Source organism: Cervus canadensis, chromosome 24 (assembly GCF_019320065.1).
Source record: "Cervus canadensis isolate Bull #8, Minnesota chromosome 24, ASM1932006v1, whole genome shotgun sequence".
Lineage (NCBI taxonomy): Eukaryota > Metazoa > Chordata > Mammalia > Artiodactyla > Cervidae > Cervus > Cervus canadensis.
In genome coordinates this window covers 5,194,510-5,219,809 of record NC_057409.1, presented here as the reverse complement: position 1 = coordinate 5,219,809, position 25,300 = coordinate 5,194,510, and the positions used below count along the sequence as shown (strand labels likewise).

The window sequence follows — 25,300 nt, the reverse complement described above, 5'->3', positions numbered from 1 at the left end:
CTTAAACACCTAGACTCAGAAATCATGTTTGTATGAAAATAACTTTAAATGGAAACTGAAACACAGACATTCTGATAGCCTTCACTCAAGATCCACAAAACTGATCTATCCCTAAAGATCCCCTAAAAGTCCCTTTCAACCTCAGAACTTCTTTCACTTCCAAATATCTCCAAATGGGCCAACTCAAAAATATTCATGTTTATAAATATGATTTCTCCCCCTCTAAGAAACCCTAGTTTTTCCTCCTATAGCCTGGGCCTACCTCAATCACTATCTGCCCTGGGACATTACAGACTTCTAATTACAATCAAACATAATTACCAAACCTTTAACCTGTCACCACCCTCTTAAAAATACTCTCATCTCTGAAAATTAATCTGAAGTAATCATAGATTTTCTTCCTTTTCACTTCCAAACAATACTAATCCCATATTAATCATACACAGGTGCTCTGTAACCTCTAAACTAGCTCACTTAACAGAGGTGGCTACTGCCAGGCCAAGCCAACACTAGCTCCTCTCTCACCACAGAATGGACATCTATCTTTAACATAATTACACCACTGGATTGGTCAACTGACCTGGGACAAACACTGGATCCCCAAACACATTCACAATGAGTGTTACTCTAAATAACTCTCTCTCCATGTCAAGATCTTTGTTATCCCCATTTTCCTTCTACTCTTCTAAGGAGCTGATAAAAAGCATTATGTGCAAGAGAACTCCATAGGCTTCTGTTGATGTTCTCATAAGAAAAACAGGTCTTCTCTACCTCTAAAAGCCAGTCTGGAGCTCCATTACTGCGAGGACAACAGCTCCATAAGCTTTTCTTCTATTCCCTAAGGAGAATACATAGACACATACTACCTTCCCTGAAGTTACAAGGCCCCCCCAAATTCATCCCAAAGAACTCCAAGCACTGATTAATCATTGGCCAAGATATCAAAAAAAAAGTCACCTCATTCCAAGATGTAGTGCATACTTCTCCAAACTGAGACCACCACTCTTTAGAAGCTTGTCTATTGGAGTTTTGCCTCCCAGCACTTCTTGCAAACCCTTCTGTCACCCCTTCTGACTTTCCACTGATTTTTCAGCTGTTTAATTTTAAAGTGTACATAATTTACCCATGAGAAGTCAAGATCTTTAAAAACAGGAAACAAAGGCAGACAACAGAAAAATTTCAGTACACACAGAGAAAGTTTTCAAAAGGATATCAAATTATAATACATTTCACTAACAGATGGAAGCTTTATACTTACAGTCGGTACATACTCAGATGGAAATTTGTTTGTTGTGTAGGATATCAGGAGACACGTTTTACCAACGGCACCATCACCCACAACAACGCACTTAATTGTCTGCATCGCTGAAACAGTTTTGTATCCACTTTAAATATTTCAAATTTGATGATGACCTACAAAAAGATTAAAAATACTTCTCTTAATTATTTGTACTTATACATATATTGTTTTTCTTCAATTAGCAACAGACTCACACATTCAGAGCAATAACAGAAGCAGCACCTCAACTACCAGAGCTAGGAGAACCAAAAAAGAGAAACAGTGATTTGCAAATAAGAGTCAATTTTCTTAAGTTTCTGATCCTTGGTTGTTTTTGACTTAAGTATTTTTCTTAAAAAATCAAGAGGAACATAAACAGCAGCACAGTTCTTTTTACAATGAAAGAGAAGAGGCTATTTCAGAATGAATCCCAGTTAGTATGTCAAGTGTTATTTTGTGCAACGTTTCCTTCAGTTGTATGTGCCCCCACATGCGTGTATACACATATGTGTACTAGACTGCAAAAAAAGGCCACTGCTTCAAAGAATGCTCCCTTTACCCCAGCTAAAATGGTTACTCAGGCCATAACCAACAAGCAGCAGAGCACAATCACCTCCCCCACCTAATAGATGAGCATGAAGAACTGGACAAAGATCAGGGTGATCCCTGGTCTCAGTGGCTGTTTCCGCACCAAGCTGTCAAGCTACTAATTCAATATTTATGGCATGAAGAGATCAAAATCTAGACTTTTAAAATGAAAATGATCACTCTAAAGCATTCTAACTTATAAACAGATGCAATTGCTTTAGCTTCTTTTACTATAGTCCTCCATTCTAAGATGCTATTGATTACAAATACACCAAAGATTTATTAATTTTATCAATTCTGAGATGCTTGTTTTTATACTTAAGCATTTCTAAAATCAGAACATATCTTTACCAAAGGTTCCTTACACTTGTTATCAGCTATTTTACCCCAATATGTTGACACCTATGAAACTGGGATGTACGACATCTTAGTGTCAGTGGAAAATCTTAAGTTTTTCTGAAAGAATAAAAAACACCACTACCTATATATCTATTTTTAAGATTAAATTCTTTTTCTTATAATTCTGAAGGGATTACAATTTCTTGTTAGCTAGAGATGCCACCTTATTAACATAAAAATGTCAACAGAATTAGATGCCAGGTCTATATGCTCCTATAGTAACCTCCACAACTCTTAACTTAGGCCTGTTAACATCTCTGTATATATATGAGGAATGGGTAACACACAGGAAATATACCTTCTTCCGTTCTTCATCAAAATCATCTTGACTGCATTTCTCTTTATTTAACCTCCTTCTATCTTTCTCTTTTCCCTGTAATGCACTAGAGAACAATGCACTAGCATACTCATACTAAAGGATCTTGACCCCTAAACTAAATCAAATTATTTATCAAAATAATCACACTACACCAAGTACTAAATTAATTCTAGAGAATTATTTGAGAAGAATGTCTTCTACTGATTAATAAAAGCAAAGCAAGAAGAGAAAACAGGAATAGCTGTCTTCTCCTGGTTCCTCAATCCACCTCTGAAAAACAGGATGTGCTGTGCTTAGTCGCTCAGTCGTGCCTGACTCTTTCACAACCCCATCGACTGTAGCCCACCAGGCTCCTCTGTGCATGGGGATTCTCCAGGCAAGAACACTGGAGTGAGTTGCCATGTTCTCCTCCAGGGGATCTTCCCAACCCAGGGATCAAACCGGGATCTACCTGCATGGCAAGCAGATTCTTTACCAGCTGAGCTACCAGGGACTGCTAAAAAACAAGGTCTTCTGTAAAATTTATTTCCAATTCAGAGTGAAGAAAAAAAGGGTAAGCAGAGACTTGTGATCATCCTACAGAATTATCTTCCTAAAAATAAATTATGCCTAAAAATAAATGTCAAGTTCAGTTCTTGCATCTTCCATGTCTCATGACCATTATGGGTAATTTCATTTTACATAGAGTTTAATCATAAACACTGGCCAGAAAGTAAGGTTTGAGCAGAGTAGCAGAGACTACTAGCAATTGCTCCTCTCTTCTTTAGTAAAAGAATTTTACTGGCACATATGGCTCCCAGTAAAGACATTTTCTAAATTCTTGTGCAGTTAGATGTGACCAAGTTCAAGCAAATGGGGATGGAAACAAAGCATGTAATTTTCAAGACAAGCCTTAAAAACAAGGGAAAGAGTTTCTCCTGTCCCACCTGGCCTGTAGGCTAGAATACATCATAACAGATGTGAAAGCAGTCACAGTGAACCAAAGACAGAAATTATAGCTAAGGATGAGTAACACAATAGGAGAGGCCAGCCCTGCATTACCTTCCAGGACTTTTACAGGAGAAAGAAACTTTGCCTTCATTAAGTCCCTAGTATTTTGGACTTCTCAGTTATAGCAGCAGAACTGAAATCCTAATCTCTGTATTTCACAGACTCTAAGACAACGATTTTTAAAATACATCCTAAATTTAGAGGTGTTAAGTGTAGAAGATATAGTCCTACAATTAATAAAATTATAGTAATATTTGGATTTATCGAGTAACTTTATAGTAAACTTGACGACTTTTGAACTTTGTCTTAAAAACACCTAAGATAAATACTATTGTTAATATAAATGCTACTGTTAAATTTTAACTGTGGTTAAAACTGTCATCCTTAAATATGATGATCCTAATCTTCAGTCTACCTATGGTATTCACTTTTAAGACTTAATACTCATACAACCTAGCAAATACAAAATCATCAGGCCATTTCTAAACTTGAACCTTCTCGTAAAGGAAGAGATAACATTTCTTAAAATTTTCACTAAAATTCTCTAGGAAATAAAGAAGTTTAAAACAAAAAGTTTCCATGACTAAAGACACAAATACCACTGCCATACAGCTAAGTCACAAACTGTAACAAGCTATGATGGAGAATGTTAAAGCTGGCCTACAACATCCCAATGAAAAGAGAAGCTATCATTAATAAATGTATTAAAAGAGAAACATTTAAATCTAATTCAAGTTGAACTCCTTTTTTTTAATTATAGGTATATTAGGAAATTTATCAAAATTAACTGTCTTCAGGACAGACATTTCACAAATAACAGATTTAGGATACTGGTTCTTTATATACTGCATGCACGCTAAGTCACTTCAGTCATGTCTGACTCTTTACAACCCTATGGACTGTAGCCCGCCAGGCTCCTCTGTCCATGGGATTCTTCAGGCAAGGATACTGGTGAGGGTTGCCACTTCCTACTCCAGGGGATCTTCCCAACCCAGGGATCGAACCAATGTCTCTTATGTCTCCTGCACTGGCAGGCAGCTTCTTTACCACTAGCACCATCTGGGAAGCCCTCTTTGTATGGTGAAAACCTATATTGTGGTACCTCTGTCTCTGATACCATTAAGTGTAAGAAAATGCTAAAAATGCCCACCAGGAAACATAACTGTTGAGCAAAACATACAACACAAGTTGTATTAGAGTAAGTCTACAATGTAAGTTTAGAAACAAGGTAACAATATTTCAAATTGGCTAAGTAGGCTTCTCCTCTGAATATAATTTTTAAAAATACCTCTGCATTGTTAAGAACAAAATCACTATCTGAGGAAGATCTTTAAGCTTTTCCGTTGAAAGATAATGGAGACTGGAACTCATGTGAGAGAAATGGGATCACAAACAGTTTGGCCAGATCACTAAACATTACTACTTTGAGAACTTGTAGAAGTCTGGATCTTTTTTGAGCAGGAAAAACAGCCCCCAAACCAATCAGGCCCTTCTTTTGTGTCTTGCTTAGTAAGCTGGAAAGAATTTCCAAGCTACATAAACTTAATACATAACATGATAATAATTTTCCTAACTCTGAAATCAGGAAAACCTTTGGTTTTAATCTCTGCTCAGCACTTACTAGTGACCTGGGCAAGTTTCTTAAATCTTTTTTTGTCTCAATTTTCTCATTTAAAAACAGAACTAATTTAAACCAACACCTTGCAAAGTTATAAAGATTAAGTAATATTAAATAACCTGGCTCCTAGCACATACTCAATATATGTGAATTCCTCTACCAAGTATGCCAGTTAAATCAATCCCATCACACCTGTTTTCATCCAAAGGCGCAAAACTAGCACTGCCCTTTCTTCTCTCTTTAGTAGACTGTTACCTAATCAAAACTTTTCACACTTTACCCAAAACAGGCATATCAAAAACAGGCTAAAATAAACTGATTATATTTGCTATTATTTATTAATAGCGAATGACACACAAAAAAACAAGAAATCTACCCAAATATTTCTTCTTCTCCTGAAGACTCCCATATTATTTCTTTCTGTATTTCCTGCACTTTTCTCTATTTACAGAGCAGTCCTTAAAACCAAGTTACTTAACAGGTGTTAACAATATATTTTAGGGGACTTCCTTGGTGATCCAGTGGCTAACATTCCATACTTCAAGTGCAGGGGGCCTGGGTTTGATCCCTGGTCAAGGAACTAGATCCTACATGCCACAACAAAAGAGCAAACAATCCCACATGCCACAGGCAAGGCCTGGTACAGTCAAATAAATAAATCTAATTTTTTTAAATGCAGCTTTAAAACAAAACAATATAATTTTGGTATGGGATCAGACCTAGTCAGGTTTCCCTGCTGGCTCAGATGGTGAAGAATCTGCCTGCAATGCAGCAGACCTGGGTTCCACTCCTGGGTTGGGAAGATCCCCTGGGATTACAAATCATCACTGCCCACATGCAAACTGATGAAAATCTGACAACTGTTAATCTAAAACAATAAAACAGCCAGTTATTTTATCTTCTCCCTGCTGGAGATACAAAAGTAATTTCCAGGTGGACAATTAAAATCTAGTGGTAAGGTGTGAGAGCTCCCCCTTCTGGTCACCTGTTGTTGTGCTCAGTTCAGTTGTTGTGCTCAGTTCAGTTGTTGTGCTCAGTTCAGTTCAGTCGCTCAGATTCTGTGACCTCACGGACTGCAGCAAGCCAGGCCTCCTTGTCCATCACCAACTCCCAGAGTTTACTCAAACTCATGTTGATTGAGTCAGTGATGCCATTCAACCATCTCATCCTCTGTCATCCCCTCCTCCTCCTGCCTACACTCTTTCCCAGCATCAAGGTCTTTTCAAATGAGTCAGCTCTTCCCATCAGGTGGCCAAACTACTGGAGTTTCAGCTTCAGCATCAGTCCTTCCAATAAATATTCAGGACTGATTTCCTTTAGGATGGACTGGTTGGATCTCCTCGCAGTACGTGCTGTCATGTTCAACTCTTTGCGACCCCATGGACTGTAGCCTGAGACCCCACAGACTGTATCCCGCCAGGCTCCTCTGCCCATGGAATTGTCCAGGCAAGCATACCGGAGTAGACTGCCACTTCCTACTCCAGGGAATCTTCCTGACCCAGGGCTCGAACTTGTGTCTCTTGCATCTCCTGCACTGGCAGGTGGATTCTTTATCACTAGTGCCCTATTCCCTGATAGCTCAGCTGGTAAAGAATCCCCCCTGCAATGCAGGAGACCTGGGTTTGATTCCTGGGTCGGAAAGATCCCCTGGAGAAGGGAAAGGCTACCCACTCCAGTATTCTGGCCTGGAGAATTCCACGGACTGTATAGTCCATGGGGTCACAAAGAGGTGACTTTCACTTCAACTCAGCGCCACCTGTGAAGCCTGACTCCAGCTTAAATGAGGTTTCTGTTTAACAATGTTCACACTGTTAATACCTTTTATAATCTCTTTTTCCTGTTATACTTGAATTCAGCCTCTAAATCAGCAATTCCAAAACTATTACCTCAAGCAATCACTGTCAGGATTACCCGAAATGAGTTTGTTATCAATTCAGATTCCTGGACCCTCACCCCAAATCTAATAAACCAGATCTCAATACTCCCTATGTAATTCTCATGTACAGAGAAGTCTGAGAACCACAACCACATATGATAACTAGACAAAAAATACCAGTTACAAAAGAATGCAAACTAAAATAAACACTACAGGCATTTAAATCTCCCAAGAAGTGAGTTTCTTAAAAGTAGAATCCAAATTATCATTGTAAATTATCTCTATCAACCAGGTATTTAGTAACACAAAACTCATGTTGGGTACTAAAAGATCACGAACCAAGATTCTTCAGAGGTGCTTTAATACTGGTTCAACCTAAGTGTTCTCAAATAACAGTGCCAGTGCCAGTAAGTATATAGCACTTACTCTGTGTCACATACTGTTCTAAACATATTACACATATTTGTACATGCCATCCTCTCAACAACTCTGAGGTATGTACTATACATCCCTGTTTCACAGGTAAGAAAAGGAGGGTTCAGTGAAGTTAAGTAACTAAACCAAGATGACTGAGCCAGTAAATGGCAGAACTGGAATTTAAGCCCAAGCAGTCTGTCAAGGTTCTGCTCTAAAACTCTATACACTATACCACTTTCTCCTGAGAAGTGACATTAATAAAAACAAACATGTACTTTTTCACTACAAATGAAGTGGCACATAGATGACAGCTGCCAGCATTAGACAGAGGAAGCCAGAGGAGGAGCGAGGAAGAGGGTTAAGTTCATTTCCTATTTCTTCACCCTGCAGACAACCACTCAGTCTTTATTGGGGAGAAGGGAAGCGAGAATTTGTTGAGAGAGAGAGTTCACTCTTCCCCTTTCTATCTCTATACTCACAAATCTTCCATTTCTTAGGCTTTCTAACCTGACAGTTCAGCAATCTATCAGAAATCAGTTGTGGAACCTGAGCTAAGAGCACTGGTTCAGAAGTCAGACTGGCTCTACCACTCTAGCTTATGTGACCTTAGGCAAGCTACTTAACTGCTGTTTTCACTTGTCTCAAAAATGAAAATAATAATACCATTCTCATAAAGTTGACTGAAGAAGATAATATATGTAAAGAAGTAAAAGTGCCTGGCCTCCAATAAATGCTTAGTAAATGTTTACACCTACTCTTAAATGAGTAAAGTCTTTACTACAAATGTAGTCAAATTTAGAGTTATCATTACAAAGGTGGTCATTTCAGAGTCAAGTTCCAATTTAATTAGGACTATTCTGCAAAGCATTTGACATGTAATATTAATAATTTCATGTATTAAAATGTCACCAGATGACCCACAGATGGGAAGGAAGTAGGGACAAGGGAAGAGACTATTTTTGCAACATACATAATGGCAGCTTCAACAATATGGAGCAAACTAGGCCAGACATGTTTGAAATTTTATGTTAACTCTGTCAAATTTAAACCATGTCAAATCACTGTTACAGCAAAGAGCCTACGTGGTACCAATTTACCATTCTGCTATCCAGAGTGGCTAGAAAAGTCATTCTGCACCAACAGCTAAATACTATTTCTTTTTAATAATGAAGTTCATTTGTACCATAACTTGGAATTGGTTGGTGTTGAGCAACTTTAGGCACAAGAAATGACTGCCAATAATAAGGAAGAAAAATTGTGAAATAAGGTGATCTTCTACATTCCTTCCCAGTATCTATCATTCTTCCTGACAGCCACACCAAAACCCTTCTCTTAGGTTCTTAAATGCTTTGGAGGTTCAAACTACCCTTCAAGAATCTCTAAACTAAAGTCCCTTTAGTTTTCTGGGATCCCTGAGCTCTATCTAGATTTAAAGAGACTATGGGGGACTTCCCTGGTGGTCCAGTGGCTAAGACTCTGAGCTCCCAGCACAGGATCCTGGGTTTGATCCCTGGTCAGGGAACTACATCCCACATACTGCAACTAAGACCCAGCCCAGCCAAATAAATAAATATTTAAATAAAAATAAAGAGACTTTGGAACTCTCTCTTTAGCATCATTATTAGCTAGATGCCAACTAAACTCCACCAGACAATGCAATCCCTGAGGAAAAGAAGGCACATGGGGGAAGGAAACAAAGCTCCCAGCCACCGCTGCCTTGTCTGCCCATGGACCATCGTCCATTCTAGGCATGAGGCACAAAGAGCATATGAAAAGACTTGGGGCTTAAGCATTTGCTAATAAGCATGTTTTGCAAAAAAAAAAAAAAAATGTATTCTCAATCAGATTATTATATCCCTTATAAAACCATGTGAAATATTAACAGTAAACAGTGTGAATAAAACCCACGTCTAATTTTTGCTATTCACTGTGGTAAAAATAACTAGGTCTTTGTGCAGGATTCCTGTCACAGAACTCCTAAACCCTTGAAGTTCCCCTAAATGATAGCAGTATCTTTTGTCATTCATAATGAGCCCCTTCCTAATAGTGACTAGGAAGGGGCCCCTGGATACCCTTGGGATGGGACTGCTCATCAGAAAGGCCAAGCGATGAGAAGGTTAGAATTTTCAGCCCCACCTGTCAACCTCAGCAATAGGGGATGGGGAGGAGGGCACTGGAAACTGAGCTCTGTGAAAACTGTTGAACAAGAAGATTTAAGAGAGCTTCCAAATTAGTCACCACATTGTGCTGGAGAGTGCCTACCTGGAGAGGACCTGTATTCCATACCCCAAATCTGCCATCAGCCAGGCAGCAGGGTGGATAGTCTCGGTACCCCACTGAAGCTGCTTGCCTGAAGCTGAGGCAGTCTTGTGGGGCTGAGCCCTTAAGCTGTGGGGTCTACGCTAATTCTGAGAGTTAGTGTCAGAATGGAATTGACAGAAGTGATATCAGTAAAAGATACTACATTCACACTAACACAAAATACACCCAAAGTAATACTCTTTTCATCTGAAATACAGTTCCCCCTGAAGCAACCCATTTTCATACTTAAGATACAGGAAAGAGACATCAAGAATCAAGAGAATAAGAACTCTGAATAACAATCCTTCCTTACGTATCTGATGAAACAGCTGCTCTGGTTACAGGATTAGACAGAATAAATAAAATTGGTACCACTTGTCTCTCCTATCAAATCCAGTCACTTTTAGAGAACATGGTATATATAACCTTTTGCAGTTCTACCCAAAAATTCTATTACACCTCCACCTTAGATGCCTTTCTCCCCCAAAACAAGCAATATACAGTAAAAACCTAGAAAGGAACATTTAGTTTCAAACTAAATTTAAGACTTCATCCAGTATCACTTAAAAGAACCCAAATAATATGATTTTTCTTCAAAATTGGAATATTCCTTAATGAACTGAATCTCCCATCATTTTGCAGATATTCTGGCCTAAACGCAAAGGACTTGCCCCACTGCCAGACAGTTAACACCCATGTATCCTGATAGTCTTTCCCAACTCTTCAGAATTCAGGCAAATACATAACAAGTCACGTAAATACAGTTCTTTTTGAACTTGATAATCTGTTTTCAGAGTCCTAAGTAAACAGGAAATCATTTTAGAAAACTTTGGTGCTCATTCAAAAGGTCAAAACGATTCAACTACTGCTCAAACTTATCTGCTCTAACAAAATCCAAAGAAGCTTAATATGATCACATGGTTTGCCTCAGTTTTCAATAATAAATGTGTGCATTTCAATTTGAACAATAAATTAAAACCAGAATTCTACAAAGTAACTTTCTGCTAGTAAAAAGCAGACAACCCTGTGTTGGGGGAGACAGTCCTCAGGGGTCTCTTGTGGTCCTAAGCATCTTCTAGGTATGCTACGTATGCAAGGCCCTGATCACTCCATCCAGATCATGTCACAAGGCTATGTTTGCAGCAAACCACCTTGAAGGGTACAGTAAAGTCTCCCTCTGGGACAAACAGCAAAGCTGCCTTCCGCATGCTACTAAATAGTAGGTTCCCTAACCTTGGTGTTCCTCAGCTATAACACAAACCCACTGCATCTCCCATCTAGAAGTCTTAGTGTAAGCGACATAGCACACAACACTCTCATCTCCTGCTGCTGGCTATGGTTTAATTAAATTCATTGTCTCTGACCCATGTTTTCTGCCAACATCCATAAAACAATACAAGGCTAACATATTAGCTTTTAAGGGGAGTAAAATAAAATCCCCAACCCTGTTTACTTAATTGACTGAGCTCTAGGAGAATGATTTTGTTGTGCACTTAAGTTGTGCAAGTAAATGTCAGAGCAATTAGATGATTTCCTAGAATAATTAACAGAGTAGAGGCTATGTTACCAGGTCTCATATCTTATGCAGTATCCAAAAGTTTTCTTTACAGAAAACCCTCCTGAAATAGTAAACATTTTTTACACCTTGATCTCCTTACTCAAGCCAGTACATGTTCCCTAAGAGCTGACTGGTTGCTTCAATTGTTTATGTTCCATCTTCCAGGTGTCTGTTCTAATAGGAAGAAATGAGTGAAGGCCACAATCCTCTATCAAGAAAGGTGGTAAAAAAAAAAAAAAAAAAAGAAAGGTGGTAAAATAAAAATAAGAACGCATTTGTTTTGCTTTAAATAAAGGTAATAAATCTGCTATTTTAGCAAAAACCAAACCTTATTTTGTTCTCCTATCCTTAAATAGCTGTGAAAGTCAAAGTATTAGTCACTCAGTCATGCCGGACTCTGTGCAACCCCACGGACTGTAGTCCGCCAGGCTCCTCTGTCTATGGAATTCTCCAGGCAAGAATACTGGAGTGGGTTGCCATTCCCTTCTCCAGAAGATCTGCCGACCCACGGATCGAACCCAGGTATCCTGCATTGAAGGCAGATTCTTTACAGTCTGAACCACCAAGGAAGCCCCTAAATAGCTGTGAGTATGCTTCTTTTCCCCCAAAATTCTACTTATTCACTTCTAAAATTAAGTCATTATATAAAGGAGGAAGTCTCCTGGTACATGTCTGAGAGCCCTGTTGTTGCTTTTTTCCTCTTGATTTTTTTAACATGAGACTGGCAAATATATGTAAAATTCGCACCAAAATTAGTCAAAGAAATCAGGGAAACAGACTTGGGCAGAATGTGGTAACACTACAAAAGCCTTTGATTGCTGGAAAAGATAATGGGTTTTTCTCCCCTCTCCTAAATGTACTTTCCAGATGTTACACAAAAGAAAAGTATCTTTGGGCAAAAACATCTCAAATTCTTCATGTATCTCTCCCCCACAAAATGTCTGCAAAATTTCTAATATCTCCAGCTGACAATTAGATGCATTAACATATGCAAAGTGTTGAAAGGCAAACATTAGGCACTCATTAAAGCAATTACTCAATTCTTCCATTCTCTGCCACCTGTGAAAGAAATTGATATATATTGTGAAACCACAACCTACATGAGACAGTAGAGAAGCGGGTGCCAAATTAAGGTTCTCTGGGTCCTTGAGACAACAAAAAAATGAAGCAACTGTCAGAGAAAAAGTGCTGACAGTAGCACTCATAAAATGAAAGATTATGATCCTATGTGGTAAAAAGATGTTTTCAGCAGAGCTCAAAGTTTGCTGTGTCAGCTTCATTTTTGAAAATGACTTCATTCAGACATGTCTGATCCAGTAAGAACGGGAGTCCTTATTTTTAGAACCTTGCTGAGTTTTCCTTCCTCAAACTAGCAAAAATTAAGGGATGCTAGCCGAAGTAATCATTTTTTATTGTCTTTGTGGCTCAAAAAAAAAAAAATTAGTTCAATTAGTAAGTATCTACTAAGCTATATAATTTCTGAGTGTAATATATTTCAAAACAATTTGGAAAAATGAAGATGCAAAAATGTATAAGAGTACTAAGAATCTGATTAGAAAAGAAGGGAAATTACAATAAGATTTTCCTTCAAAATATTCAAGACTTATAGATTTATTCATTCAACAAACACTTAATATGTGCCAAGCACTGTCCTATACAGAGCCATTACCCCCTATGCCTGGAACAAAGTTCATGTCCCCTTGGGGCAATAATCCTAAGTGGTATATACAGACAATAAGAAAATAAGTATCACCCCTGCACAATCTTCCTTCATAATATTAATACGGACACCCTTAAATGCAGTTTTCCTGTTCTGGTCTCTTAAAGGCAACATAATTCTGTTCTCTTAATTAAGAAAGGGCAAGGAGATATTAAAACACACTCAAATCTCCCCTCAGTTTCCTGCAAAAGATCAGATAACAAAAGACAGAGCATTTCACAGATCCCAAATCTCAAGTCTAAATTTGCTACAGCTCTGAGGTCTGACAACCTAGGCAAAAACAGGACTGAAACTGCTCAACTAAGTGTGCATCTTACTCGGTCCATCTAATCAATTGCCAATTGCCTGATATTATTTAAATTATCTAATACAGTTTGGTGCTTATTTGAATGTCTGTGCTTTTATCCATAAAATCTCTCCAAATCTTGGATGTCTAGCCTTACAACTCATCCTATTTCTATCCTAACTTCCCACCCCAAAATCCCACCTTATCTGAAACACATTCCCTAACTACTGCAGCTATCAGAAACCACCCAAATTCTCTGACCTTTCATGGCAAGGCCCTTCTTAGCTCTTAAATTTCCTATTTCATACTCTATCCCTTTCACTCTTCATGCTCTAGCTATACATGTTTCACTATATTCCTCAAACATGCCAAGTCCTGTCCTGCTTACAAGTCGTTACACTTGCCAAATAGTTGTGAACCCCTGTTCACAACACCCTTTGACTTCTCATCCTTCAGATCTCAGCTTAAATCATCTCTTCAGAAAATTCTCCCCTAAACACACTATGTAGAGTGTACTATCCAGCTCCCTCCCTCCTTACTTCCATCGTATTATCCTGCTTATTTCCATTATAGTACAGTCATAATCTATAATTATCTTGTTTATGTTATAGTGCAGTAAAGGAAGACAGGGAAAAAATAAGGAAATCTCTGCGAAGGCAGGGACTCTGCTGTATTCCCAGAATATAGATCAATACTGGACACAGTAGGTACTCACTGAACAAATGTAAAACACAACTGAGCACTTAATTATGTTGTTTTTAGTCACATAAGTTTGTGTTTATTCTAAAAGAGTTTAAGCTCTCCGAGAGGGGAAACTAGGCTTATATTTTTTTATCTCCTTCCCAAGGCACCTAATACAGTACAAGAATTGAAAATTTTAATGTATGTAATCCCAGCAAGTTACTTCACTTCCCTACAATAACATCTAACTCACAAAACTGCCACAACGAGAAACAAAGCAATGTGTATAAAACTATTGATTATCACCTGGTAGAGAGTAAACAACTAATCTGGCACCTTACTTTTATCCCCAATTATAATCTGCAAAAACCAAAATGGCCCTATGAAAAAGATCGTAACCACTGTTGTGAAATGAAAGTATCTAAATATTATATATAAGAAAAATCCTTGCTTCTACTTGACTAGGTTAGGGTTGGTTTCCTTTCTGAAATCCCCTCACTCTGATCTCAAAGAACAGCTTAAACTAAATGCCACATTTGTAGTTTAAATTCCAATGTCACATTTGTAGCAAGAGCTTTTGAATGTTACAGAAAGGGTTGCAATCCACCTTTACTTAAAGAAGAGACAAAGTAACAATTAATCATGCAACAATTATTTAGCAAGTCTCTAATACACCCAAGAAAACAATACAGAGGAGTCAGCCACAAAATCTTTCAAGTCAAGTAGCCCATTAGGGATTTGGGGGGCTTCCCTGCAATGCAGGGAAGAAACTGCCTGCAATGCAGGAGACCTGGGTGCCATATCTGGGTCAGGAAGATTCCCCGAGAGAAGGGAATGGCAACCCACTTCAGTATCCTTACCTTGGGAACTCCATGGACAGAGGAGTCTGGTAGACTACAATACAGTCATGGAGTCGCAAAGAGTGGACACGACTGAGTGACTAACACTCACTTTCAGCCCGAATTTTACATTTCCATTCCTGTGTGACTTTGGGCAAGCTTAACCTCTTTTCAAGACCTTGTTTCTCCATTAAAAACAGAAATAGTACTAACATCACAGGTTGTAATAATTAACTGAGTTACTCCTCTGTACAGCACTTAACACTCAAATATGAATGCTTTTTATCACTGTGAAGTGGCCTAGTGTGCTGTGTGCAAAAGTCGCTTCAGTGGTGTCTAACTCTTTGTGACCCCATGGGCTGTAGCCCACCAGGCTCCTCTGTCCATGGGATTCTCCAGGCAAGAATACTGGAGCGGGTTGCCATGCCCTCCTCCAGGGGATCTTCCCAACCCAAGGATCGACCGCATCTCTTGCATCTCCTACATTGGCAGGCAAGTTCTTTACTATTAGCACCACCTGGGAAGCCCCAAAATGACCCAGATAAGCAGTTAATTCAGAATCTAATTAAGCAGTCTTCTACAGGGGGTTGTGTTTATACCCCATCAAAATGCAAAGTGAAAGTCCATGATATACCCTTGAAAATAAAATGTGGATTTTACATTAGGACAGGATACACAAAGCAAATTTTTGCTTCCAAAAAGTATCAGAAACAATAAGGAACAAGCTCCCACGTGTAGGCCAGTACCTAACAAAATTTAATATATACATTCTTTGATCTGGCAGTTCCATTTCTAAGACGTTCTCCAAGTATGCAAAGAGGGAGGCACAAACATATTTACCACAGCCCTGTTTGCAGGAGCAAAATGCACACCAACAGGGGTACAGTAAAATAGGTTATATTATGAAGGAATATCATGCAACTATTTTTTGTGCCCACCCCACAAACTGATATGCTGAAGTCATAAACATCAGTAACTCAGAATATAACTGTCAACAACATGAAAGACAACCCTCAGAATGGGAGAAAATATCTGCAAATGAAGCAACTGACAAAGGATTAATCTCCAAAATATACAAGCAGCTCACACAACTCAACATCAAAAAACAAATAATCCAATCAAAAAATTTGTGGAAGACCTAAACAGACATTTTTCCAAAGAATACATACAGATAGCCAAGAGGCACATGAAAAGATGCTCAACATCACTCATTATTAGAAAAATACAAATCAAAACTACAGTGAGGCATCACCTCACACTGGTCAGAAAGGCCATCATCAAAAAATGTACAAACAATAAATGCTGCACCGGACATGGAGACAAGGGAACTCTCTCTTGCACTGTTGGTGGGAATGTAAATTGACACAATCACTCTGGAGAACAGTATGGAGGTTCCTTAAAAAAACTAAAACTGAAAATAAATAAAAATATGATCCAGCAATCCCACTACTGGGCATATACCCTGAGAAAATCATAATGCAAAGACACATGTACTCCAATGTTCACTGTAGCACTATTTACAACAGCAAGGATATGGAAGCAACCTAAACATCCATTGACAGATGAATGAATAAAAGATGTGATACATATTTTGGATCATCGAAAAAGCAAGAGAGTTTCAGAAAAACATCTATTTCTGCTTTATTGACTATGCCAAAGCCTTTGACTGTGTGGATCACAATAAACTGTGGAAAATTCTGAAAGAGATGGGAATACCAGACCACCTGATCTGCCTCTTGAGAAACCTGTATGTAGGTCAGGAAGCAACAGTTAGAACCGGACATGGAAAAACAGACTGGTTCCAAATAGGAAAAGGAGTACGCCAAGGCTGTATATTGTCACCCTGCTTATTTAACTTATATGCACAGTACATCATGAGAAATGCTGGGCTGGAGGAAGCACAAGCTGGAATCAAGATTGCCGGGAGAAATATCAATAACCTCAGATATGCAGATGACACCACCCTTACGGCAGAAAGTGAAGAATTAAAGAGCCTCTTGATGAAAGTGAAAGAGGAGAGTGAAAAAGTTGGCTTAAAGCTCAACATTCAGAAAACTAAGATCATGGCATCTGCTCCGATCACTTCACGGCAAATAGATGGGGATACAGTGGCTGACTTTATTTTTTTGAACTCCAATATCACCGCAGATGGTGACTGCGGCCATGAAATTAAAAGACACTTACTCCTTGGAAGGAAAGTTATGACCAACCTAGACAGCATATTAAAAAGCAGAAACATTACTTTGTCACCAGAGGTCAAGGCTACTAGTCAAGGCTATGGTTTTTCCAGTAGTCATGTATGGATGTGAGAGTTGGACTGTAAAGAAAGCTGAGCACTGAAAAATTGATGCTTTTGAACTATGGTGTTGAAGAAGACTCTTGAGAGTCCCTTGGACTGCAAGAAGATCCAACCAGTCCATCATAAAGGAGATCAGTCCTGGGTGTTCATTGGAAGGACTGATGTTGAAGCTGAAACTCCAATACTTTGGCCACCTGATATGAAGAGCTCACTCATTGGAAAAGACCCTGATGCTGGGAAAGACTGAGGGCAGGAGGAGAAGGGGATGACAAAGGATGAAATGGTAGGATGGCATCACCAACTCAATGGACATGAGTTTGGGTAAACTCCGGGAGTTGGTAATGAACAGGGAGGCCCGGAGTGCTGCGGTTCATAGGGTCGCAGAGTTGGACACAACTAAGCGACTGAACTGAACGGAACTGAACATAAGTGGAGTATGACTCAGCCATAAAAAGGAACCCAATCGGGTCATTTGTTGATGTGGATGGACCTAGAGTCTGTCATACAGAGTGAAGTAAGTCAGAAAAAGAAAAAGAAATATTGCATATTAATGCATATATATGGGATCTAGAAAACTGGTACTGATGAACCTATGCGTAGGGCAAGAATAGAGACAGATGTAGAGCACGGAATTCTGGACACGAGGGGAAGCGGGAGTGAACTGAGAGAGCAGCACTGACACATATACACCACTTGTAAAACAGGACAGCTGGTGGGAAGCTGCGGTATAGCACAGGGAGCTCTGCTCGGTGCTCTGTGACGACCTGGAGAGGTGGGGTGGAGGGGGCTGGGAGGAAGGCTCAAGAGGGACGGGCTATATGCATACAACACATGTAGCTGATTTACACTGTTGTACAGCAGAAACTGACACAACATTGTAAAGCAATTATACCCCAATTAAAAATTTAAATTCAAAAAATTTTTAAATAATACAACTATATTTAGAGATATAGCTTTTATGGAAATAATATATAGAAATAATGAAAGTAAAATGAGATCATATTGGTGGGCCCTAATCTAACTTGGTGTCCTTATAACAAGACTGGGACACTCAGAGGGAAGACCAAGTGAAGACACTAGAAGTCGGCCATCTATAAACTAAGAAGAGAGGCCCTCAGAAGAAACTAACCCTGCCCAAACCCTGATTTTAAACTCCCAGTATTCAGGACTGTAAGGAAATAAACTGCTGCTTAAATCTCCCAGACTATGGTACTTTGTTACGATAACCCTAACAAAACAGTACCAATACAGTGCAAGTGTGGAAGATCTCCAAAATGTATTGTTGTTGAAAAGAAAAGTGCAAAGAGTGTGCATAATATAGCAATTGATGCATGTGAATTTTTTAATGGAGAGGAGATACATATATACTGACAGGTCCAGAGACTCTCTACAAAAATACATCTGCTGGACAACTGACTGCTTCTGGGTAGAGGATATGGGTGTGTCTGCGATGAGTAGACATATTTTTCATCATATTCTCTTTTGTACTGAAGCTCTCACCATGTGCATGTAGTATTTTAATTTTAAAAACAAAGCTATCTATTAAAATGAAAAGACTCCAAAAGACATTCAACAAGTAAGGAAAACATTATGAGCAAACCTGGTCTACAAGGTATCAAGTACCAATAAACCAAACCCATAAAAATCTGTGATCTACTTCATGAGCATAGGCTTTTTTTTTAACATATTGTATTGTATTCCAAGAGTCATAAAATATTCACTCATTTGCCTCAATAATCCCCTTCATCCACTTAGTACTAAAATGTACCAATGTATTTCAACAATTAAAACTTTTATTCTTGTTTTTTAAAAAATAATTCCACTTCAGATAATTTATCCAAAAAAGAAAATACTTTATTAAGAAACAATGAAATACCATAATGTTACAGCAGAAAAAAACGATTAAGTAACAAAACACCAGAGAATGACATGCAATACATATTAAAAATAGTTATGAAGAATACCAACAGAGCAAACAATGAAGAAAATAACAGCTATGCTAGAGTGAGTGAGTGTGTGTGTATATCAATTAATGAACAAGAACCAAGTGCCTAACAGATCTTTTTTAATCTTCACTGCATCGGGACACAAGTTAGAATCTAGAACATGTTACACTTCTGTTCTTCCAAGAAACGACTCTACATACTGTACACGTCAGCAAGATATTTAAGTGTCTATTATAGCACTACATTGGGTAAGGCAGAAACCCTAATTTCAAAACAAATTTAGTAATTTCCTCAATGCCTACTCTGTGTAAAACACTATGCTAGATAGCTTGACATACATCACCTTGTATACTTTACTAGTTACAAGCAGAAGAGAATAACACAATTGTAATAGTCTGCTACAACTTCCAAAGATTTTCAAAAGTAATAAAACATGGGAGTGGCCAAGAATGAGAATAGATTTCAGGAGAAAGGGCACAAGCAGTGCTAGCCTATCAAGTGAAAGAAACACACACACAGGATGAGTTCATGTCATACAGACTCTGAAAGCGAAGGACAGGAACTTTCATTTAACGTGGATGGGGAATAAGAGGCTACCATTTCTTTCTGATCCATGAACCAGTTTTTCTTTTTAGGCGTATCAATCTTGTATCTGTACTCCAAGGTGAACTGTCAAAGGTAACCAGATAAAATACAGGAACTCAGCTAAGAAACTACTTTAATAATCCAAGGGCCTGAGCTAGGGAAGTGGCTGTATGCCAGTAAAGGAACAGCTGACCAGTCTGTGGGTGCAGGATGGGTTTATTTAAGGAGGTGGTCAATTATGAGGAAGCTTTTTTAGTTCGGGAAATTACAGGAGAGATGTGTAACACAGACAAATAGAGAAGTTGGAAAAGAAATCTTAAGGTCAAGCTATTATGTTCTTTTGTAAAAAAACACACAGAAGAATAGCCTTTTCAGAATCAGAACACAATAATTTGGTCCTAAGTCCATCAAGGATGAAATCATGTGCCAGTCTGTATCAGAAGTCCCACATACAAGCATACATTTGCAGCAAAAAAGTGTGAAGCAAAAAAAAAAAAAAAAGTTACTCTGTAACCTAGACAACACACACACCATAAAATGAGTGACAAACTGAGAACCTTTCTCTAAACAGGTTATCAGATGAGAGGCCACCACGGTTACAAAACTAACCATGGTCATTTAAATTTTGTTATATCTAATGAGGCAGAGGCAGCTACATTCAGATACTCAACAATATATTTCATAAACTACAAGATTTTTTTTTAAAAATAAGATTACCAACATTCTGAATCAAAGCAGTCTACCAATTTTGATGTAAAATTAACAGGGTGAACTTCTACAGAAGCACTCAGCTATGCACTTGAAGAAATAATTGAACAAAGAATAAAGACGTTCTAACACTTGCACTAAATTCTATGTCAAGGCAGTACAGCTGGCATGACTGCAGATGTTTCAGCCTGGCGCACAGGGTAACAGGATAGTTCTATCCACTAAAAGAGATCAAGAAAAACAAAACAACAGAGAAGAGCTGCAAAGACTGGAAAACAACCAGTATGTGCTGGCAACAAATATGCCGTTTAGAGCACACTTTGCAACCAAAGATAACATCATCAAAGCAGAAACTTCTACTTTGACTATGAATTCCTTCTATGGAAATTATATACACATACCATATTTTGAGAAGCTAAGCTCCTATAATGGTATTCAAGATGCATTAATAATACATTTCTTTTAAATAATACACTTGTTTATAATAGCCAGGACATGGAAGCAACCTAGATGCCCATCAGCAGACAAATGGACAAGGAAGCTGTGGTACATATACACTGTGGAATATTACTCAGCCACTAAAAAGAATTCATTTGAATCAGTTCTATCCAACTAATAAAAATAAATGGAAATAAATAAATAATACACTTCTTTTAAAGCAATTATCCTTCTTTTAAAAAATAAATTTTTAAATAAAGAAAAAAATTAATTTATCTATTTTTAAAGACTTCATATAAAATTAGGCAGAACAGATGCCCACCAGCAGACGAATGGATAAGGAAGCTGTGGTACATATGCACCATGGAATATTTCTCAGCCATTAAAAAGAATTCATTTGAGTCAGTTCTAATGAGACGGATGAAACTGGAGCCCATTATATGGAGTGAAGTAAGCCAGAAAGATAAAGACCAATACAGTATACTAACACATATATATGAAATTTAGAAAGATGGTAACGATAACCCTATATGCAAAACAGAAAAAGACACACATGTACAGGACAGACTTTTGGACTCTGTGGGAGAAGGCGAAGGTGGGATGTTCAGAGAGAACAGCATCGAAACATGTCTATTATCTAGGATGAAACAGATCACCAGCCCAGGTTGGATGCATGAGACAAGTGCTCTGGGCTGGTTCACTGAGAAGACCCAGAGGGATCAGGTGGAGAGGGAGGTGGGAGGGGGGATCAGGACGGGGAATACATGTAAATCCATGGCTGATTCATGTCAATGTATGGCAAAAACCACTACAATATTGTAAAGCAATTAGCCTCCAACTAATAAAAATAAATGAAAAAAAAAAAAAATTAGGCGGAACAGCACTAGTCACTGATTCAAGACTTACTACAGTAGTTCCCTCTACTTAGATGGCTCTGGCCTGGATGACTCCTTCAGTCCTATCTCCTACAGGTCTTTGCTCAAATGTCATTCTGGAGTGAGAACTCCTCTGATTACCTTATCTTAAACTGTACCCCAAGTTCTACAAACCCTGAAACACTCCACTGTACCCTGCCTCCCCTTCTTCATTTTTAGCCACTTATCTCCAACCCACACACTAGTGTGTCAATTTCATGGGGCCAGAGATCTGCTTTGGTCTATTGCATTCACTGCTATCGCCAACACCTAGAACTGTCATTTCCAGAGAGCACACAAAGGGTTGCTGAAATCACTAAAAAAAACAGTATGGGTTAGAGATGAAGCAAGTAAAAAAATAAACAAAACAAAAACTTGTTCTTTGAACTCAGAATATACCCATTAGTCAATCCTCTAAGCTCCTAAACCCTCATCTATTACTATCTGGAGAAAGGGAGGGAGGGAGGAAGGAAAAAAAAATTTTTTTAACTCCCTCTGAAAGACAAGAATCCTATTCCTAAAGTTTAAGTCAAGGCCACAGCCCAAACTAGCTAAAGTAATTAACATCAAAGTGTTTAAAAGCCACCCAATATCATTTTGGGGAATAAATACCCTGAATCATCATGAGCAACTGTAGTCTGGGAATGCACAATTCTACTTTTTTTCTTTTTTGTGGCATGTGGCACGGGGGATCTTAATTCCCTGGCCAGGGATCCCCCCCACCTTATATTAGAAGCCCAGTCTTAACCACTGGACCACCAGGGAAACTACTGAGTTTTAAACTAGCAAAAAAAGATACTTTTCTATAAAAAGCAAGATCCCTATAAAGAATGTGTACCACATGATGTTTCCAACTGTATCACAGTGAAATAGTTAATGTAGCCAATCTTACACTCAGTAGCTTTATAATTAAAATGTGCTTCTAATTTTGGAACAATTCACTCAGATTTACATCAATTAAAATAGTATACTTAACAAAACACAGAACTGCCAAAAAAATTATTTCCAGAAACTAGGTTTTCACAAAAATCTTTGCTATTGATTAGCTCTATTTTAAAAGCTGTTTCTAAGTCTTACGTTTCTTTGAGTGTGTGTGTTAATATTTGCAAAGAATCACCTCATCTTCCTATTGGGAAAAAAGACAGAGCATGGGAGATCTATGTTTTATAACAGCAGAAATGATACCAATGTCTCTAACTTAAAGTAGCAGAGGTAAAGAATCTGATGTCAACAGAAAACACACTTTTGTTATCTTCAACATATATCACATCCAAGACATGAATTGTGATCCTAAAGAAAAATTACCCCACTACCAAAAAATAGTAATTTTTAAAAAAGAAGAACTAAAACAGCCCAACCTAAGTCCTTAACCCTAATCCTGACCCCACAAAATCATCTTTCCCCATTCTCCCACCTCTCTTGGTCAACCATCCAACAGTAAGTAAAATGATTTTTTCTATTCCTGGCTCTGAACTAGAACCAAGGACAATTTTTTAGGAGAACACATCTTCATTTCCATGTAATATATAAAACTAAGGGGAAAAAGATCAACATAAAAGATGGTATCTGGGCCAGGTTTTTGTTTTTGTGAGGAGGGAGAATTGGATTGGGCAGTATGTATGACAAGAAAAAGCAAAAGAAAGATGTCAAACTATAAAATACAAAGAATTTACAGATTACTGCCACAAAGTCCTAAAACACTTGTGTAAGTCAACAATCATTTTTTAAACATAAAACTTCTTTGGATCTCAAATAAAGTAATTTTAAGAATTACATGACTAAAAAAAAAAATTACATGACTTTCAGAGCTTTTAAAAAATGGCTTTGAAATTACTGCAAGCTTTTCAGAATATTGGAAAATAATAAATACTCAAACTAGGATCACTGATCCAAGAACAAAGAAAACTGAAGACAGAGACCCCATTTCAGAGATTTCCTTTGCAGTCACTACACAATCACTTTCTCAGTCCCTAATAATGGTCTGCAACCCTTCCAATACCTTGCCTGATTTTTAAATTGAGATGGAGCTACACCCCCACGTTGTTACTGTTAAGCTACTAAGTTGTGTCCAACTCTTTGCAACCCCAGACTGCAACACACCAGGTTCCTCTGTCCACCAATATCTCCCGGAGTTTGCTCAAACTCACATCCATTGAGTGAGTGATGCTATCTAACTATCTCATCCTCTGCTGCCCCCTTCTCCTTTTGCCTTCAACCTTTCCCAGCATTAAGGTCTTTTCCAATGAGTCGACTCGTCACATCAGATGGCCAAAATATTGGAGCTTCAGCATCAGTCCTTCCAATAAATACTTAATTCCCCCATCAATACCCCAAAGATGTGTTTTATACATAAAATGCTAAGTTCCATCCTAAGGAAGTGCATATTAGCAATTTCTGTACAAAGATTTTGAGTGGGGTTTAGGCTACAGCATGAATAGATAATCTATGGCCTCTGCTGAAGTCTCTACCTTTCACTTGCCTCAGGAACTTAAGGAAATTTTTTCCACTTTTCTACCCATAGCAAAGACACACCAACAGCCCCTGAACCTAATGGAGATTAACAAGCCACCAAACACCACTATCTCTCAGTCCACTTTCTCAAAAGTGGAACTGGGTGTTCCATGGGTTGGGGAGGTGGGGCCATCACCAAACAAGTTTAAAAAACAATGAGTTAAACAGATTCTGACAATCTGTGATCAAACGTAAAAAACTTCTATGAACCCTTAACAAACTTACAGTCATAAATTGCCAAAATGGGGATATATGCAGTAGGGGTTCCAACCCATCCCCACAGAAACCTCTTCCAGGTATTCTGAAACAAACACACTAGAGAATTAACACAGGTATTACTCTTAAATTTTTTTTACTTTATTTATTGGCTACCCAGCATGACATGTGGGATCTTAGCTCCCGAACCAAGGATTGAACCCATGCCCACAGCATTGGAAAGGCAGAGTTCTAACCACTGGACCACCAGAAAAATCCCCACTCTTAAAATTCTAAAGTATCCCTTATCCCCATCTCCACTGATTTATAAATGCTTAGGATGAAAAACATTTCCTCTGGCCCTTTAAACAAATAAATTATACAACCTAAAATAATTCAAACATTTTCATAGCTTATATGTTATACTATGTATACTATTTATACACTATTATACACTTTCTGAAACAAATTAGAGTATTAGATACTGACTTAAAACCCTAGCACTCACATTTAAAGCCCCAGTATTCAATATTCACAGAACTATCTATTCATCCCTAGTTATCTGAAAAATGAAATTTTAATTTTAAAATCTAAGTTTACTTTTAAGTTGTACTGTTATTCTTAAACCTCACAATAAAAATATGGTTTTCTGGCAAAGTAATAAATAATATAGATGGTTTAATTCCACTTCAAAAGATTCTAAAATTGAGCTCCTCTCAAATAGCCTTCAGCTGTTTTACAAACACTAGAAGCTACAGCAAAGCTGTATTAGGATGGAAATCCTTGGAACCACATGTAACAAAAGTATCTTTCTTAAGAAACACCTCTTTCAC

At 38.1% G+C, this 25,300-nt stretch overlaps 1 protein-coding gene across 2 annotated transcripts in view; it reads right to left on the bottom strand.

Moving 5' to 3' along the window:
- Positions 1 to 25,300, bottom strand: part of CDC42 (cell division cycle 42) — a 49,213-nt gene that overhangs the window by 18,268 nt on the left and 5,645 nt on the right. For both annotated transcript variants that reach the window (XM_043445983.1, XM_043445982.1), the window contains exon 2: positions 1,259 to 1,413. In XM_043445983.1, coding sequence (XP_043301918.1) covers positions 1,259 to 1,363 — 105 coding nt within the window. In that variant the 5' untranslated portion in view covers positions 1,364 to 1,413. The remainder of the gene's footprint in view (positions 1 to 1,258; positions 1,414 to 25,300) is intronic.